This window comes from Cheilinus undulatus, linkage group 6 (assembly GCF_018320785.1).
Source record: "Cheilinus undulatus linkage group 6, ASM1832078v1, whole genome shotgun sequence".
Lineage (NCBI taxonomy): Eukaryota > Metazoa > Chordata > Actinopteri > Labriformes > Labridae > Cheilinus > Cheilinus undulatus.
This window is the reverse complement of record NC_054870.1, coordinates 25352540-25372945: the sequence shown is the minus strand read 5'-3', so window position 1 is coordinate 25372945 and position 20406 is coordinate 25352540. Positions and strand designations below refer to the sequence as shown.

Here is a 20406-nt window from a genome sequence, read left to right as displayed (position 1 = left end):
GATGCTAAAATTGGCTTTAACCTTTTCTTCAGTGGCCAGCAGGGAGCAACTTTGCTAGTTTCTGAATTAAATTTAGTTTTATATGAGTAGATGACAAAGTGACCCTAGGTCTCAAAGGATTCATTACCCTAGAAGTTGTTTCCACTTCAGTTTACTGTCTCAGAAATAAGTTTTATGTGTTCTTTAATTCAGTATGATGGTTTTTCTAATAATTACCCCATTAAAAGAAAAATTACGATAAAAGACAAGTAATACATGTGATTAACTGGGATGACATTATGACAAAAGTATCCATGGTGCGTCCAAATATGGCCACTATAAGGCTTAAAAGTCCATGATGACAAAAATTCTTGAACTTCTAAAGCACCCTGTGCAAACTATTATTTTGTCTCTGAGTAGAAATAGAAACATATTTGCATCACTTTTCTTTATTTTTACTCGATGACCTCAGATATAAGTTGAGATATGGACGGTTTTACATGTATTATAGTCTAATTCTCATCCTGGTTGGATTTGCTGCATATCAATTACCGTAATTACCGTAATTCCCAGTCTTAACCAGCAGAATTTAAGCACCGTGGACAGCGACAACAAGGGCAGAAAAAGCAACCAATAAAAGCAATGAATCAGAACAGCGAGCAAACAGAAAGAGAGCAAGAGTAAGGGAGGGGGGAGAGAGCTTAAAAAGAGATTGGTGTGAGGCAGTGACAGATTTTCACAGAGTCAGAGGGAGAGAGCATTGGTTGGGATTAAGCTCGTGCTGCAGGTTGGACGGGATTACAGGGCGCAGCGCAGCGCAGTTCCCCGTGCTGTGCGCTCTGCTATGGACTTGTCCGCACGGCATTTCTCCGTCTGTCTGAACTGTTAGACATCTGCGACCCATTACCCACACCCTTCAATCCATCTGATCCTGGTGAGATACGCGCTTTATGGAAACATGGCCGACGTCCCTCAGCTAGTTAAAATTGGGATTTCTTTGAAGATGCTTCCAAACAACACGGCGGTGTACTTCAAGTCAGACGGAGCCAGGTTTGGACAGACCCGGACCATCAAGCTGCTGACAGGGTCTAAATACAAAATCGATGTGGTTGTCAAACCAGGAGCGGTGGAGGCCACGTAGGTAGCCCATTTGATTTTGTCATGGACGTGGATTATCCTGACCGAGCTGAGCCCAAATTGCTAGCCCATGTTTAACACCTTAATACGAACAAGACATCGTTCCTACAACTTTATTGTGGAAAATATCTCAAAAGAGTAATTTAATTGCTACTGAGCGACATATTTCCGATCGGTGCATAGATGTTGTTAAAATGTGGAAAGGTAAATCACAATGTACGCAAAGATAATGGAGATTTTGATGTCTGAATGTTGCTGACCTTTTTACTGTTATTGTGGTACAGTTTGTGGACCTCAGGTTATTGAATATCGTTAAACCCTAATCTGGGAGACTGATAGCCAATCAGACTATTCGGTCGATTTTATATGGCTTTTTAAATTTCCAACCATTAGTCAATTATATGATTTATTTTAACATATTTTTATATGCTGCCTTTTAATAACATAAAGTAAACATATTTAAGGATCGTTCACAATAAGTGAATCGATTATTAACTAAATTCATCGCAGGCTTCCGTAGAGCGACTTTGGCAGGTTGACAAGTAAGTGCAGATTTTTTAGGCTGCATTCATGGAGAGTAGGAAATATGCACGCTACGATGCCGGTACTCATAAAGTAAGGGAAACATGTAACCAGATATTTATAATAACATTCTAATCTTTTATTGAACTATTATATTGAATTTCTGTCTATGTACTCTAATGGGCACAATCTCATACTGATGATTGTACATCTTGATTGTAGGATTTCCCGAACAGCACATGAAGGCAGCGTAAAACCCAATTGGCTGCGTGACAAATCCTCCACAGATTAGGGCTCCACGCTTGGCTTTTGTGTCACTGCCCTCTTGTGATTTGTCTACAATTCATGATTATGTAATACATGTTGTTGTACTTTACTGCCCAAATAAGGATTAGCATTGCATATACCTGAAAATCAGGCTGTAAAGCATGCCTGAATGAGCTGAAAATGGGTCACACATGTGATGACTCAGACATAAATGGATGAATTTAGGGCATTCTCATTACACACAGCTGCAGACCTATTACACTAAATGGTTTGTTGACATGATTTCCTGGCTGGAGTGAAGAAAAACCTTCACTGAGGATGAACTCAGTTTTCCTATGGCAGGATCCACGCTTTAACATTTTTTAAATTCACAACCTTTTATTTGTTGCTTTTATATTGAATTACCAACTGTTGATGCATCTAGTCATTTTAATATCTTCTCTTCCTGACACAAGTTTGCTCTAAATCCTTTTGAATACATGTTGATGAGTCAGTTGTGTTGTGCACCTTTCTGCAGATCCATGAGTATAGGTGGGGTGACCTTCCCTCTCGAGCAGAAGTCTAAAGACCCTCAGTCAGTCGTCTATACAGGCCAGTATGACACAGATGGGGTGGCACACACCAAGAGTGGAGAGAGGCAACCAGTTCAAATCAACATACAGGTATGATACATTTCCCATGGCAAGAAATTTAACAGGAGAAAAGGACAGAAAGCCTCAGCTGCACAATTAAGAATTTGCGTTTTGACAATCAGAGCTTGTAAAAATATGACTGGAGTCACTTTTTCCACTCCTTGGCTCTGGTTATGTTCTTCGCGTATTCTCATCTTTGGAAGAAAATTCACTATTATAAATGCAGGCATGACTCTTTTGTAACTACTGCTAAATGTCCTCAGTGACATGGTTATTGTGTTCATGTACTGCCTTTCTCAGAGTCTAGATGAGCTTAATGTGGTTTTCAGAGAAACCTCTGGAACAATAACAGGCCAGGCATCAATCTTTTTCTTCATTACTTTCAGCAAGGTGTTGAACTGCAAGTTTAATCTCTTCCTGGATTAAAAAAAAACACTTTAATCTTGTTTTTTTAGAGAGTCCATTGTTCTTGCTCTATTCTGTCTCTCACTCCTCTTTTTCATAATCCGACTCTTGGGCCATTTTTAGTCAGTTGTTACAACCTTCATTGTAACTTTACGTACCTGCACGCCTCATGCTCCCCTGTAAACTCTATGTTTTATATGCTGCTTGAAATGTTAACTTTTAACCATGATTTGAAGTTAAACATCTACATTATAAATCACAAATAGATGATTTTGTGATCAGGTATCAAACCCTAAAGTTTGTTAGTATAGGTATAGTTTAAATAGCCCTTTCTCACTTCAGATTCTATAAGTTTACGAAGTGCACATCCATTCAAACTGTCCTCCTAGTGGCCACATTACTTTTCTGTCTGTTTCAAAGGCAAAGACAGGAAGCAGTTTTCACTATTAGATGTAAAGCATGCACGTAAATATAATAGGCAGCACTGACTGCTGCGACAAACATGTTCATTGCTAACTAGTGTTGTAATCAAGACCACACTATCAGAGACCAAGACTTACCCGAGACAAGACTGTGCCGAGACCAAGTAAAGACCGAGACGAGACAAGACCAAGACCAAGACCTATTTTTTTAAACCATGACCATATTCTCTGCTCAATTTTAGTTTTCTTTTGAATAAATTTGACAGATAAAAACAAGGTGTCCACAACTCTTTTAAAGAACAACATGCAAAAATCTCAAATCTTAACATATTTGTTCAACTAACCTCTTTTGAAAAATAAATCCTTTGTGTTTGAAAGCCACTGACAAATCAGGAATTATTTTAAATATCTGAAAACAAGATGTTTATCTAGATTTGTCAGGCGAATGAGGCCTAAAGTAAGTGTTCAGAGGTATTTCTGACTAGAAATAAGATGGACTGAGTTTTGCAGGTGTAGCTATTCGTTGTTTGTTTAGCAAATGCTTCTCCTTATTGTCACATTGACAAAGTCGAAGGATAGCAGATCATTGCTGGTCTTGACCAGTCTTGATGGTGGGAAATGGTGGAAAACCCTGAGTCTGAGACTGAGACAACACTGAGTAAAAATGCTCTCATGTCCGAGACAAGACCAAGACATTCAACCGTTCACGAGTACTACAACACTATAGCCAACCTTTAGTCACAATAAAGGTTTAATCATCCTCAAAATAAATCATGGCTGATGGAAATATCAGATTGTTTTTCATCTCAGAACATCTTGAAAACTAAAGGTTTATATCCACACATTTAGGCTAAAGTAGCCAAAGATTATTGTAAAGTAATCACTGAGGTTGGTAAAAGACCGCTAACACCTGTGAAAATATTAAATGATAAATGATAACGTAGCATTATGTAACATTACAACACAGGAAGCAAATACTCTGAACTATTTTTTTGAGTAAACCACTGGGCGGAGTGACACAGTGCAGCAGCCATGCCTGGAGTGTAGTTCCGGCTTTGCATTTAACTTTAAAACATCTCCGTCTCATAATGTTCCATGATTATTTCATAGCGTGGTGAATGTACAGGCCACAGCTTGTCCAAGAGAGCGTTTTGGAGTTGTTGGATTGTGTATTTGATGAGTTTGATGAGGGAAAGCAAAAAAATTCCGTCTGCTAACATAGCGTTAGCTGTGCAGCTGGTATATCGGTCCCCCCAGATATAGAAACAGCTTGCACCGACAACTAAAGGAAACGATCCTATTACTAAGACTATAGGAATTATTGCAATGGGTGAATTTGCCAAAATGTTGAAGTATCCCTTTAACAGAAATTTTCCTTCAAGTCTTCCCTGTAGTCAGAAACATTATACATCCCAGAACAGCAGCAATTCCATATCACAGTCCACCTACTCATAAACCCAGAACCTGGAGGGACAGAGCCTTTTCTTTAGCTGCCCACGCTCTCTGGAAGTCACTTCCAAAACATATACAAGACTGCACTGGCTTACCCACATTTTAATCAAGACTCAAGACTCACACCTTTTAAAGCAGGCTTTTAATGTGTGAATCTATTTTGTTTTGATTTTGATGTTGTGTTGTTTCTGTTGTTGTGACCTTTGTTGTTTCCGGTCTTTTAACTACTGTGTCTCTGAGTACCTGAAAAGTTAGTAGTCCCACAGTTAGTAAAATAAGGATCAGCTGAGTGCAGTGAATGTGTCTCAAGTGATTGTAGTATAAAGACGCCTGTGTCTGGAAGGTCCAATCACTGGTTAATCAGTATTCCTTGCTACCATTACACCATGAAGACAACTCACTCCAGGCAACTCAGTGAGAAGGTTATTGATCTGTAAAAGTCAGGGGATGTAAAAAACAAAATCCAAGGCTCTGGGCATCCCCCAGAGTTCAGTTGAAGGAGTTACAAGTTTCAGCAGATGGGTGAGACTCTGCATACAACAATTGTTACCCAGGTTCTTCAACAGTCAAAGCTTTATGGGAGAGTGGCGAGGAGAAAGCCACCGCTAAAGAAAAAAAAGTCTCAACTGGAGTTTGCCAAAAGGCAATAAGAGACTCCATGGCCAAGTAGAATAAAGTTCTTTGGTCTGATTAGAGGGTCATCAGACAAGACGATATGTTTGGCAGATACCAGTCACTGCACATCACCACAAACACACCATCCCAACTGTAAACCAATGTTGAGGCAGCATTATGCTTAGGGGATGCTTCTTGGCAGCCAGCCCTGGCAGGCTTGTAAAGGTAGAGGATAAAATGAATGCAGCAGAATATAGGAAAATCCTGGAGGAAAATATTATGCGGTCTGCAAGTGACCTAGAGCTGGAAGGGGATTTATTTTCCAGCAAGACAATGGCCTGAAGCATACAGCGAAAGCTACACAGAAACAGTTTAAAGACAACAAGGTGAATGTTCTGGAGTGGCTGAGTCAACGCCCAGATTTAAGTGAAATAAAGAATTTGTAGCTGGACTTGAGAAGGGCTGTTGTGAGACCTATCCACACAGACTCAGTGCTGTGATTGCAGCCAAAGGTGCATCTAATGCTGACTTGAAGAGGGTGAATATTTATGCAATCACTTATTTTTACATAATAGACTTTTACTTGATTGACATTGCTTTGTAGAAATCTGTTTTCACTTTCACATTAAACAGTAATAATATAGAATACTTTTTTTACTGTAAATATTAAACTAGAAATACATTTAACACTGAAGTAGTCATTTTTTTGACAGATGTTGACATTTCAGGGCATAAAGACATAAATATTGAATCTTTAGGTGGACAAACCTATTTAAGCTGCACATCTAATGTTAAATTTTCTTCCATTGTCTACCATTTGGAGAACAAATTAGATAATGAGATAATGAAACACAAAGTAACATAAATTCCTACTTTTTCAAGTCAATCTGGTTTGACATGAATGTTTGTGTCCATTTGTATCCTGCCCATCTGTCCGGTTCTCTCCCAGGGGCTTCTTGGATGTTATGGTGTCTTTGCATGTTTATGAGCATGTGTCCATCTGCTTCCTCAGTTCTGTTTTCTCTTTCATGTCACCTTCACATGATTTCACACATGCTGATATGCTTTGTGTGTCCTCTTCAGTTCACAGAGGCGGGCTCATTTGAAACAGTGTGGCAGGTGAAGTACTACAACTACAACAAGAGGGACCACTGCCAGTGGGGAAACAGCTTCAACAGCATCGAGTACGAGTGCAAACCCAACGACACACGCACACTCATGTGGGTCAACAAGGAGATGTTTGTCTGATGGAGGAAAAGCTGCAAGGTTTCTAATAAGAGGAAATGTTCATTACTGAATTTAAGACATTTTTTTTCATTGTTGTCTGACGGTAGTGGGTGTCTCTTTCTGTCCCTCTTTTCCATATCGTCTGTCAATCCACTTTACATAACCTTTTTATCATATTAGATTTCAATCCTTCCATCATCAATATCCGAAAACATATCTCTTTATTTATTTATTTGTTTATTTGCTGCAGAAAATTGCATCAGATTTATCGCCAATTACGACCATATGGCACACAAACTAATGTGATACAGTCATTGCAGTCAAACATATCATAATCTATCTACAGTTGCAATACTATTTAAAGTGACATGTTTTGTCATGTGCAGTTTTGTTGTGGCATCTGGTAACCCTTGGGTGTGCTCAGAGCAGTTTTTATGTAGCCTACAGTGCTGTATGTGTGTATGTCAGTATTTGCCAGTGTGATAAGCTACAGTATGTGAGAGTGTGTGTTTAACAAATGGTGCTCATACAGATATTTGAAGCATTATCTCAATGAAAAGACTTTGAAAAATTAAAAATATAATTTTTACCGTGTAGTATATACGTTTTCTTATGTCATTCAAGTCCAGTGTCCATCTTGTCAGCCCTCATGTCGGACCTTGACCTGAAAAAGAAATGAGAAAATTATCAAAGTATGCACCACATCAAGGAAATATGGCCAGATACAATTGTTTAAAATTAATCCCATTATGGGACTTTTTACTGTATTTTACCAGCATTTATTTTACCACGTGTAGTAACCTTTTCTAGCCTTTTTTTTATGCAGGTACTTATTTAAACTCATCACAATGAAGCATTTCCATTTAGAGCATGTTCCACTTTTTTTCCTTTTGCACTGACACTGCAGTGCAACTCCTCTGTATCAGCAGCTCTAATCCATGAAATTACCCATAATCCTGTTGTCAAGCCTAAGTAAACCTCAGCCACTGCCTGCTCCTGGATTAATAAAAAGGGGCCCATATGTTTTGTAATGAATCTCTGTGAAGCTGCGTGCATGAGTATGATATTGTGCCGTTTTCTGTGCAGTACTATGCAGTTCTGGAAGTATAAATTTTGTATTTGGGTGAAGTCATGCCCCACTTTACACAATGTTTGTTTTCTCTACCTCTTCTAAAGGACCTTTCCATTTATAGTGTTTATTAAAGAGACATTACATATTTGGAATTTTCACAACTTAAATATAAAAAAAGTTTTCATTTTTTCAGGAAAAATGTATTATTGTTACCAAACTATTTTTGTACAGTGAACCATGTAAATGTTTTCTTATTGTCTGTATCTTGGTAGAATTTTCATTGAAATATTGAATTGACCTATGCAATATGTCAGATCAACCAAATAACTATGAATGGTCTAATATTTTGGTGAAATATGCAGAAATGCAGACCTTTTGTGAAAGTGTTGTCTATTTATAATGTTACTGATATTAAAGATATTTTGGTGTTATTTTTTTCCATTTAATCTATGCACATTGTAAATAATCCATTCATCCATCCATTTTCTACAACACTTATTCTGTTGGTGGTTGGGGGCTGGAGCCTATCCCAGCTGTCATTGGGTGAGAGGTGGGGTCACCAGTCAATTACATGTTGTAAACAATATGCATTAGATTTATTATTAGCTTTTCTGTCAAAAAAAGACATGATGTTTTTCTCCTTATGATCATACTAAAGGCTGTTGAGCACAGCATTTTGGCTACCTTTGAGGCATAAAGAAAGAAGACATTGGCAAAGCATGTTTCTGTCCAAACAGGGTATTGACTGTTTAAGTCCTATGTAACATAAATGCATAGTGCACAACAATGCACAACATTCATTATCAGGCCAGTGTATCTAAGAAAAGCTGAGCCCCTCCTGAAAAATGGGGGAAAAAGATTTGTCAAAAAAAAAAAAAAAAAGAATACATTTTAAATGTAATCAATAATGCCAAAAGGTATGAGAATAACTAATCTTCTCTAAGCCTTGCACCCTTCTCACTTCATTGTTAGCAGTGATCATCAGCTGGCAGGCGGAGTGCCACATCAGCACCCCTCAATGCCCCTCTGTGGCTGGTTGAAGTACAAAGTGATAGAAGCAGAGCTCACTGTTAAAAGCTTTAAGACACATACAGTGCTGTTCAGGACTTTGAGGCCTGTTTGGGCAAAAATTAAGGCTAAAGTAAGATGGAGATGTGGCAAGTGTGACACCTGAGGGCACCATCACGCAGGAAGGAGGACTGACACAACCCCAGGTGTTCTCTGGTTGTCCTTGCATATCATCAGGGGCATGAGAAAATAATCTGCTGAATAGATAACAAAGTCCACACCTTAAAAGAGCAGAGTAAGGGGTGGATGTGGTGAGTAAATACAATGTATGCGCATGGCTGATATTAAAACAAAATGTTATCATTAGACCAAAACATTCACTCTTGTTGAGTTTTATGTTAAAGTCCATCCCTGACAGCGTCAATCAAGAGAAAAGCTGGCCCTTGTACAAAGTTGATGGTTTAGGCCTGGATTAGGCTTTTGCTGGTCTAATTTCAAGTGAAAACATGTTATGTTAGGATACAACCAGTTTTGTTTTACTATAAGGCTTGCTTCAAAATAAAATACTTATATTGAAATGCTTTTAATTGACACTAACATTGACATCAACACGCCATAAATGTTAAATGATATGTATCTTTAATTAATCTTGACTATGGAATATTTTAATATAATCTTTGATCTTTCTATTTTATGTATTACATAGCTTTAATCAGTGCTTAGGTCCACTATATTTACTACTTATTCTGGTAAGATCAGTAGGCCTTAATAAATTTCCTCAGAAGATGTGAGATTGTTCAGATTTTCTTTGCGATCAATACCTCCAGCGCCCTTAAAACCACTAGGCCTATAAATCTCTATGGTTTACGGCTTAGCATGGATACAGTGCCTTTACATGTGGAAAATCTGTACAATTAATTAACCGACTCAATGCCATAGGATTACATTAAAGTCCGGCTGACGGTTGTGTTGAGTACAGAATAATCTGCATGTAAAAGGACTGAGTGGCGACTCTGCAATACAGCAATACCACCAGTAGATGGCGCACGAGGACAAAGCTATGCAAAGCAGGAGGTAAACATAAAAATAAATAACTCTAACCTGCAGTTCCCGGATGTACAGTATAGCTGCACCTCCCCCCGTCGCCACTTGTCTCCTCCCCTCCGCCACCGCCTGCTTGTCAAACCGAGCCTCCTCCTCCGCGTACTGTCCCCTCCCAGCGGGTCTCCCTCCCTTTGCCACTGCAGTGAAACCCTCGGTAGCGATAGAGAGAGACGGAGAGGAGATCTTGTAGCTGGGTGTAAAAGCCAGGACGAGACCTCAGAGAGAAAAGCAACCATACATTTATATATATTTATTTCTCGCCACAGTTCCGGCGGCCTATCGACTCCCCCCTGTTGAACCTCCTTTCCGTTTACTTCGCCTGGATTTCATCATCCGACCTGCAAGATGGTAAGCAGCCACGGCTCCTCATTTCACCCTCTGCCGACTGGTAAACACACCAGTGGTCAGGCCTGCGCTTAAATGTGTCGAATAATCTAAAATTTGGACAGGTTGTTTTTCACACAGGGCGCTTTGCTCTGAGTTTACGGTCGACAGCGCAGAGCTCCGCAAAGAAGGAAACGCTTTTCTCACCCACTTTTGGCTCCCTGTCGCGCGCTCTGTGCAACACCCCGGGGCTGACAGTCGCCTGAAGCCTGTGGCCCAGATATTTCCTATCCTTTCTCGACACTCTTATTAGCAACGAGGCCTGTGCAAATTAGTTTTCATGACAAAAATACACACTTATTAGGCCTGAGCAGGCGACTGACTGTGGCACATTTTACACACCAAGCTGGAAAATGTAACGTCTGCTCTAGTGAACTTGTATTCTCTGCATTTGAGGGCTTTGCAGCTAGCGTGTCACTGTGTTTATAGTTGCAACATTGTTTCATTTGAGCTCACGCGCTTTATTGAATAGTCCAAGGCGACATTTGTGTCTATTTACAGCGGTTGTAGAAGAGGCTGCCATAGTAGGCCATGGGATTGGCTTGTGCTGTCCTAATTAATTGGTCAGTTGACTTTATATATATTTATTTCTTTACATACGAGGGTGAGTTGCCTAGTAACCGTGAAGCATCCATGCAGTAGCCAATAAGAGTGAAACTGACCAGGCAGCAGAGTCCAAGCCTTGATCCATACTCAACTTGAAGGAGGTTTAAAAGTGACATGTTGGTATTAAGGGCGTCGCTTGGAGTTGTGGGTTATAGCCTGTACACAGAAGCTCCTTCTCCTTCCCCACACTGTTCTCTCAATACCCACAATTCCTTTCCACACAGTCATTGATCAAACACACCTCCTTACGTCAATTTCCTAATCAGGTATTGATGTCCAGTATGACAGCAGCTATTTGTTTACTAGAAAGCCCCTGTTTGAATCTGCACATGGAGGGGTGTTGTATACAGCTTTTTTGTTGTCCGGAACAGAAATGAAACTCTCCTTTCTTGTTACAGCTCATATGAGCTAAAGTTGCTTAGTCACCTTTGGGGTATTACAGATTTAAGTTATGTAGACGTGTTCTGTAGTAGCCTAGCAAATGCAAATGTGAAGGTGTTGACATAATACCCCAGTGATAATGGTGACATTTTACACATAGTAGACCTTTAACTTGGAAAAGTAGATTAACTTCAGTTGCTGTATACTTTTGGTGAAGAATGTTAAAGATTATTCAGTAACATTGAAACCAACACATAGTTTAGATTAGAGCTGAACGATTTGGGAAAATAATCTAATTGTGATATTTTTCCCCAGTATTGCAATTGCGATTTGATTTACGATTATTAAGTTCTTTATATTGTGTTTTTTAACCAACAAACACAAGCAATTAATCAGTCCATATTATAACCAGCACAATATTAGCTAGAACTAGAGCTGAACAATTCTGAAAAATATCTAATTGTGATGATTTTGACTCGTATTGCAAATTGGATAGGAATTGATGTATTGAAGGGAGTTATCATTATGATGTCATTTTTATATTTAATAAGAAAAACATACAACAAGTATGATTTTTGTAGACTCTTCTAAAAAAATGCCTGTGGATGATTGCATGATATGTAATGCATAACATTTCTACTGCAAAAATTTTTAAACTGCTATTTTGACACAAATTTCAGGTTAAATAAATATTGCATCTTCTGCAATTTGAAAATTGCAGCAGGCCATATTGCAATTTAATAAAATTTTTGATCAATTGCCCAGCCCTAGTTTAAAGTAGAGAACAAGGACAAACATATTTCATCTGTCAAGCGTTTATTGTAAAGCTCCACTGATGTGTCATTTAGCATGGGCCGTTATGGACCTGTAACAAACATCATATCATAGTCTTCTATGACAACAAGGGATGTAATGGTATCAAAATCTCACCAGATGGTTATACCTACTGGTACCTAGTCCACGGTACAGTATTAATTATGGCATTAAAATAGCCTATACAGCAAATGAAGAAGTGGAAAAATATTACAATACAGCAGGCTTAAAAATGTGTAATTTGGGTCCAGTATTTACTGACCTTCTAAAACCTTGGTTGTCTACCACTGCAAATAGCTGTAGATCTTTAGTGATATATTCACAATACACATTGTGATCTATTGCGCCCTCGCGCTGTCGTTGAGACTCCTTCAGAGTCTTTTGGCCTAGCTGGATTTTGCTCCTCACATCTCTGCGCATCATTTTGGGGTGATGATTTGCCAAGCGTCTTGATGTTACTTCACAGCGGGAAACTAAAATGCTGTAGGACTGTAGTTCTCACTTCTCTGTTCCACTAAAAAACCCACACTTTTTGCCCTGAAGACCTACTGTTTGAGACCATCACATGTCCGCATTGACACCAGGTGCTTCTTTCACTGCGATACCGCAGTATTAGCAATACCATTACATCTCTAATGACAACACTTACAAAACCAGATATACAAAATCACTTAGGTTGGCTATGAATGTATGTCTTCAATCTCAGAGTATTGTATACTCTGACAAAGTTAACAAAGCATTCAACACTGTTTGCTAAATTAGATTTTTTTTAACATAATGAAGAATGTTGTGACTATACTGTTGTCATATTAGAGCAATATCAAGTTAGTGATTAGTATTGAAATCTGATACCAACGTAGTACCAGTACCAACACACTTGATACCTACCATACTGCATTACAGGACAGATTGTGCTTAATTTTGGTAATTCACTACCCAACATGATCCCCGTCACTTTAAAGAAAAAGCACAAAATACATCACGTGAAGAAGTTACACCTGATTCCTTTACATATTTGCTCTGTTGGAATCTTATATCTGAATTATTTGCAATACTAAGACACTATTCAGCTGCCTACTTTTAAAACCTCTTTTTTTATTTAAACGTATAGATTTAGGCATGGTACCTTTTAAAAACTAGCAACTCAGTGCCGGTATCAATAAAAGAAAGCAAAGAAACAACCTTATATCCAATCACAATGCATGCAGAAAGCGCCTGTCTTTAATTTTCCATTTATACAGCTGGTATTAAATGTTGAATTTTAGCACCCAAAACTGGTGTTTGTATTTGTATCTAAAACTGACTTTTGCACAAGCTGTGGTCAGTTTAGTTTACAGTGTAATAATAATTATTTGTAATTGATAGTAAGTGATCTTTAGCAGATGTTGTGAACCTCACAATGTCAGTCTTTGGCTTGTTGGTCAGAAATCCAATATTTGTGAAGCTTAAGAGTAAGCACAAATGTCAGTATAAATCAGTTTTCCACAAAGTCTTTTGAAAAACCAACAGATCTGTTTTACATTAACATTTCTGCACACAGTGTTTGAACTCTCTTGTTTAGGCCTTATTTTAAGAAGAAGAGGCAACTGGACTCATTTTCTCAGTCAAACCAAAAGCAGAGAACTAGAAAGCCTTCTTGGATGGTAAAATTGCTACAACAGCTCATCAATTGTGAATCAAGATTTCTGTCCCTGAGGGTGCATATTATGATGCATATAAACCGTAAAAGGAATACAAAGGCAAAGATTTAAAAGCACCGACTGTATTAGACAAAGAATCAGAATGTTGACCAGTTACACTGGCTTTCTGCTTTCCAATAATAAAGACATGCATGAGCTACAGGTAAGCTAGTACTCCTCAGAACACCTTGTTTTATTTGCCCTGCAGCAGTGTCTGCTCTCTGCCAGAGGGTAGAAACTCTGGGCATGCATGTCATACAGATAGTGTGCCAACTTATGTCCTGTCAGAATGTATTCTTCTCAGCCGCAGGGGGAGGTTGGGGGCGGGGACGCACAGTTGCTTAAGCATGTAGTGGAATGATCTGATGCTAAGGGGACCATATGCTGCCTAGCAATCAAGCACCACCCACATAAAGGATCGAGCTAGAGCTAATGTAAAAGAGATAAAAGCCGTGGCAAAACCACCATCAGAAGTGATGATCAACACTCCGTGATCCACACTGCACTTCCAAACAGCCCACTCAATCTGGATTTATTCTCCTCCCCAGCCATCGCACACCGCTGCAGTGCTTGGCATGCACTGAAGCCAGCAGTCAGTCACAGACACAGGCCAAACTCCAGTCAATTTTGTTATTAAAAATCTGTCTGGTGCGTCAGTGTCGATCAGTCGAAGCAAAAGTTTCACAGCCAAAATGCAGGCTGAGAGCAAACTTCCCTAGTTAATTCCTGGTAGGAGCAGGATGTTTACAGAATATAGTGCAAGAGCAACCATTTTATTGTGTAAAGGTGTCAAAAAAGCCTGCGTGGATGTACGCATGCAAAACTGAAACCAGCTACTTTGATATTGAAGGACATGCTTCATAGTTGTGTGCCTTTTTGTGCAGCTCTTTAGTCTTGTGTTTATAGGAAAAAGTGCATCACTTATTACTAAATTAGAGTCTGTTCAGCTTTTCAGCTAAGTCTGCCTTGTTTGTATTCGAGGCAACAAATGTGCAGCAGAAATATAATCTGTAAAAGCCTGTTTTACACTATACCAGAGGCTGCAATTAGCCCTGTGGAATAAGATAGATGTTGGCAATGTGTTGTAACATTTGTAATGTTTTTCAGGATGTTTTAAGAAAAACACAATCATGTGCATTTTTGCTTTAGTACAGCTCATATCTGCATTGTGTTGGGCTGCTCTGTTTGATTTTTTTTTTTTTTTCGACCTCTGAGGTTGCCTCTAAATTTGTTGCTTTCAGTTAGTCTGTTACAGTGTGTAGATTGTGCATGCTCATACAACAATAATAATAAAAACGAGATTCATTGTGGAGTCCTAGATGCAATAGATCAACGGATATCAGGCTTGAAATACTGCTGACCATTGTCTGATATTTCACACAATGAGATAATTCAGCTGCAGCGATCTATAGTGCTCTAAGGGTGTGTAACAATAATGCCATGGACTCAGGCTGTTTGAAAGAATGACTATGGACAACAAAAAAAAATTCATGACCAGAAAGGGTGAAATAATTAGTATTTGTTATAAAACTTTGTGAAAAATATAACAGAAAAGGTTTTATTATTTTTATACAGGTGCATGTAGTGATTTGATCTTAGTTGCACTTAAACATGACTGCTAATGATTTCATGGTAGTGCTGCTGTTGTTTAAACATGTTTACTTACATCTGCAAACTTTTACATTGATCTGCATAGGCACCGTTACTGTGTGATTAATTTTTAGTCAGATTTTTTGTTCTAAAAAGGTGAAGATTTTATTACAAATTTCCTTTTCAATTTAAACCAAGCATTTCAGCTAATGTTACAGCCATATTTGTAAATGTAAGTTATCTCATGTGGGCTTTATTTTTTAGGTTGAATCACTACAAACACAACATCTTTGAGGTCCATCTATGCTGTGTTTGCATCTTCACTAAAATTCTTGTTCTAGGAGATCATGGTTGTTTATTTCCATCACAGTCTTAAGTCAATAGTGTGGATGCTCGACATCCCCACTAACTATGGCTGCAAATCAGTTGTTTGTGATGGAATATATTGGATGTTCGTCACTAGGCGATATGCCAATTTTTAAAAATTCAGTTGGTTTAGATCTGTTGTTCCATCCAAAACTCTATAAACTTATTTATTAGTGCTGGGCAATTAATCAAGTTTCAATTTCAGTCACAATTTTGGCTTTTATTCCCACGGTTATATAAAAACAAGATAATCACAATTAAATGATTACCGTGCCACATGCTTTTTTTACACTTGTTTTGTCCATAGGTTTTGCCATGTCGGAAATATTTCAGTGGTTGTTCTCAAATTTTGTCATTAAATTATTAATTTTTTGTTTTTTCATTGTTATTATTAAGCTTTAATTTTAAATAGTATTTTTTCCATTAATTTATTTCACTTTATTGCTTGTCTTTCAGTGTGTTAATAACTTGGTTCAATAAATACATTCAATGCCAATCAACAAGTAATCATGTTTCATAATCGTGATCTCATTACCAATCAGAACAATCATACGATTTTTTTCCCATCATTGAGCAGCCCTGGTAATCATACATATGGACAATATTTACAACCAGTATAGGCCTGTATTTACAGATGATATGGGCCGATATTTACAGCCGATAGATCTTTTGTAAATAATGGCAGAAACTTTCATATCTGCTGACACCAATAATTAACTTTTTGAGCTGACATCTGCCAATACCCATATCTTGCCAATGATTTTGTGAACCACTGCCTGTTGTTTGATTTCATGTTAAAGTTGCGGTGTGTAATATTTGGCCTAGTAGCGTTTAGTATTTAGTGTTTTATTACCAGAATATATTAGTTTGTTTTATTTTTTTTATCAACTTAGAATAAGCCTTTTTATTCATACATAGGGAGGGTCCCCTCCATGTAGGCCACTTCTTCTACAGTACCACAGATGGGACCAAATAACAGAACCCATTTTTTTATTCCACTGGTTGCAACGGTTGCCGTCAGATGTGAGCATTGCAATCTAGAATCTGACTGTTAGATGTCCCTAATGCTCTCCAGTTTTACACACTGCACCTTTAACACCATCATCCAATTCGACCTGTGCCGGGACCTTCACACGTCACTGCATCAGTCACTGAGTCTCTTACAGTTGGCACCAAGGTGAATTCCTGTTTTGGGAAACAGCCGGGCATGCAGTTGTTTCTTTGAGGATGAGATCCAAATTTCTCATGTCTCCATCACTTCCTTGACTCAATAGCCTTTTGACCACTAATGCATAAGACGATTAGACATTGTTAGTTTGTGCAGCATTATGGGGCCTCAAAAACTCTTTATAGGTAGGCCAGAGTCAGGGATAGAGATGGCTGAGAGGATTACGTCGGCCAGAGTTCCTTCAGGCTGCTTAGATTTTGGTAATTATTTTCATATTTGCACTTGACTCCTTAATCTGGTTCAGACACACATATCCACACAAACAAAGAGAGAAGCAAGTACACATACACCCCAGTGTTACAAAACTACATGTGAAGGATGATGCCTTGAGAGGAAAAAAAGAGAGAAATGGTTCAAAGAGATGGATGACTACAGTGTTAGAGCAGCTAATTTAAATGCTTCCACATACACTCCATGGCCTCTCATCTGTGTAATAGTGTAATAGGTTATTAGTGATATTGTGTCAGCCGGTTATGCCCTGGCTATTATTTGGGCTGAGAAATAGAGGACTGAATTCTATTTAAAGAGCAATTTGAAAGCACAGTGCAGCATTGCACAATGCTTTGACTCTTGAGGTTTGAGTATGTTTATCATAAAGCTTGGCTATATGGCAGGCAGACACATCTGTGTGGAGGAGGCAACCACTGTGATCCCTGAACCCTACATCTGACAGTAAGCAGGCAAGGAGAAAATGCACATATTACATAATTTTCTCTTCAAAATAATGTGCCAGTCGCATGGTTTGAGTAGAAATGTAACCCAGGCTTGCAAAGCAGGGCACGTTATTCAAATACGCAAACTAGCACTTTGCTTTCCATGCGCCCTTGTGATTTATTCCCAGCAGCCATTTTTGTTCCTCAAAAGTGTTCAAAGCCCTAAAAGGCAACATCATTTGCATCCTTCCTGTAACTGTAGTATTCAATTTACAGTTGCACAAAGGGGAAATTCCTGCTTGTGTAGTATTTGTCATCAACAGTGACTCAAGTGATCATTTTTGCAATTCTACTTCAGCAGTAATTGCAGAGACTAATTGTTGCTAAAACGTGCACTCATTGAGGATTTATCATAAACTCCTGCTATTGCAAAATGAATGAACAGGTGTGGAAGAGGCATTTTTGACTGTTTTCCAATGATCCCCCTCACTGTAGAAAGCATCACAGTATACAGCGAGTGAATGAGACTTATTGACTGACGAAACTTCTTATGTGCTTCCAATTTTAAGGTTGGCAAGAACTGCGAGAGACTTTTTGGCTCATATACAATCATAAGACAACAGTATTGACTCTTTACACCTTCAGCTGTCTGCTCTGCTGGTTTTGTATTGATTTCACACTGACCTGCATGCTGAATGTACTCTGACTTGTTGGCATTGTTGCAGAGACATGGTATAGTTGCAGCGAATACTTGGTATAGTGAGAATAGGATCCAAGATATTTTGCACAAACCAGAAGTATTACACACAGGTAAAGACTCAGGTCTGTTGTTTGTCATTGTAATGAAATCACCGTAGATTATACAGCCAGGTCGTTAATCGTTCCACTGTGGTTGTTGTGCTTGTGCTAGTGCTGCTCTGTTAGTGTTTTGGGGGGGATTTATGAGAATCATCAATCAATCCAAACTTAACTGCCCTCAGAAAGCGTAACAGGCTATAAATGTCAACATTATGTGCAGTATGTGGAGTGCCAATAGTTAAATTTTTACTTGAATTCTTTTAGGGTGCACTCCCTCTATGGCCAGCTGCCCTGTACTGTGTTAAAGCATGCTTGCCCACCATACCCAGTCCACTCGCTGGCCTGCATAACATTGCTCTAAACATAACCTGAACACAGATATTTCACCACATCGTAATAGAGTTCACCCACTTTTTGACAGCCCTGGTTCCAGAAGTAAATTTGACATTTAAATCCTCCATTCACATTTTTCAAAGTCCTTATACATAAACCAGGAACCAAGCCAGCCACCCTAACACTCATGACTGTAAAAAAAAAACAAAAAAACAAAAAGGATTTGGCACAAAAACAGTATATGAAAATGGAGGCAAAGGCACAAGACTGTGCATTTTTTTGTGAGGATGAAGGAACTTTATATCCCGTAATCTCATACAATTCATTTTGTCAGTGTCAATGATAGTTTTTCAAAATTTCAAACTATACAGGTACCCTTTTTTCTTCATATATCTTCATTGTAGTGTTTACATATTAAGTGATGATGTCTTAGTAATTTGCATAAATCACACAGGGTTTGTCCAATTCTTTCTATAGTCTATGGTTGTTACAGAGCTGTTTACAGTGAAATGCCCATTAAACTTGGTTGCTTAGTTAGTTTGTGCTGTTTAAAGCAGAATCAGGAGAACTACTTCAGTGAAGTTTTTTTTTTTCTGTTCATCTTGAGTCTCAAAAATTTAAAATCATATTTAAGCTCTGGACTATAGCTAGATTTTTTGCATTTAAGAATCTGTCTTTTTGTTGTTGTTGTTATTTAAAGCACTTTGTCAGTTGTGCAGTGAGTGGCCTCAAAGCATCGCTGGCATGCTTTTTGCCTGAAAGTTGTTTTTACAATCAACACATTTGAACAGAGAAATGAATGGATAGCACTTGTTGCTTCCTCATTCCAAGCCTGTGCCCTTGGCTAATCAGCAAAGTTTCCAAACTGCAGCCCCCAGGTTTATGTGTGTAACCTTGTGAGAGGAGTGTCACTAAAAAGAATTGTGGTTGTCAGCAAATAGAATAATAAAGGTTGAATGAGAAGTCTTTGGATTTAGAGAGTATTTTGATGGTATAAAATGAATGAGGGGCAACCTGGTTATGACCTCTTGAACTACTGAACTTTTGGATCATTGTTTTATGTCTGTTAAGTCAGGAAAACTCCAAGTTAGTCCACAATGGATGAAAATCATTAGCTTTTGATCTACAATTTAAAATGGAAGGATCACTTACTACTGACCAAATGTTAATTTGTTGGTTGATTTTGCTGCAGTAAAAGTGAACACGATAGCTTCTAAATCTGTAGCCCATGCTCTGTCCTCCAGTCCTTCATGCTTTGACTGGGTTCTGCACTTCTATTATTAGTTGGGTTTTTGGGTCGGCTGTAGTGTGGCTGCTGCTTAACCAGGCAGGAGTGGTGCCAGACTTGTCATTATGCAAAACATGTTTTGTGTGCTAAAGCCTAATTGATTCTGAATGAAACATGCATTATTGATGAGCCAACACGAGCCTCTCTCTCTCTCTCTCTTTTTGTCTCTCGCTCTCTTTCTTGCACGCAATACTGTTCTCACCACTCTTTCCATAAAAAAAATATGAAAAATTTCTTTAATCATCCAATCCAACAAACTCCCTAAACATCTATGTTGCAGCAGGGACAGCAGAGTGAAGTAGTTTGTTACAGAAGACATGACAAAGAGTTCCCTCTGACCCCACATTAGCCGAACCAGTGACCTAAAGCAGGCCTTAGTCAGTAAACCTGTAATCCTCAACACCAAATCTGCTTTGCTCTAAGACTCTTTACCTCTAAGGACCCT

The 20406-nt window shown here is 38.6% G+C and overlaps 2 protein-coding genes across 2 annotated transcripts in view; both read left to right on the top strand.

Annotated features, from left to right (window-relative positions):
• Nucleotides 1-740: 740 nt before the first annotated feature.
• cnrip1b (cannabinoid receptor interacting protein 1b) lies at nucleotides 741-6944 on the top strand. Its single transcript, XM_041790211.1, has 3 exons — nucleotides 741-1116; nucleotides 2423-2567; nucleotides 6515-6944. Exons 1-3 carry the CDS (start codon nucleotides 938-940, stop codon nucleotides 6677-6679), a joined length of 489 nt encoding a protein of 162 aa, XP_041646145.1. The 5' UTR covers nucleotides 741-937; the 3' UTR covers nucleotides 6680-6944.
• A 2991-nt stretch (nucleotides 6945-9935) lies between these two features.
• ppp3r1a (protein phosphatase 3, regulatory subunit B, alpha a) overlaps nucleotides 9936-20406 on the top strand; it is a 37672-nt gene continuing 27201 nt past the window's right edge. Inside the window, exon 1 of the mRNA XM_041790018.1 lies at nucleotides 9936-10190. Coding sequence (XP_041645952.1) covers nucleotides 10188-10190 — 3 coding nt within the window. The 5' untranslated portion in view covers nucleotides 9936-10187. The remainder of the gene's footprint in view (nucleotides 10191-20406) is intronic.

What these genes read in the sequence shown, in the direction of transcription:
- cnrip1b (XM_041790211.1), top strand. Translation starts at nt 938, where the DNA reads ATGGCCGACGTCCCTCAGCTAGTTAAAATTGGGATTTCTTTGAAGATG. An exon ending in CCAGGAGCGGTGGAGGCCAC is followed by an intron (nt 1,117 to 2,422) that starts GTAGGTAGCCCA and finishes ACCTTTCTGCAG; the next exon opens with ATCCATGAGTATAGGTGGGG. An exon ending in CAGTTCAAATCAACATACAG is followed by an intron (nt 2,568 to 6,514) that starts GTATGATACATT and finishes TGTCCTCTTCAG; the next exon opens with TTCACAGAGGCGGGCTCATT.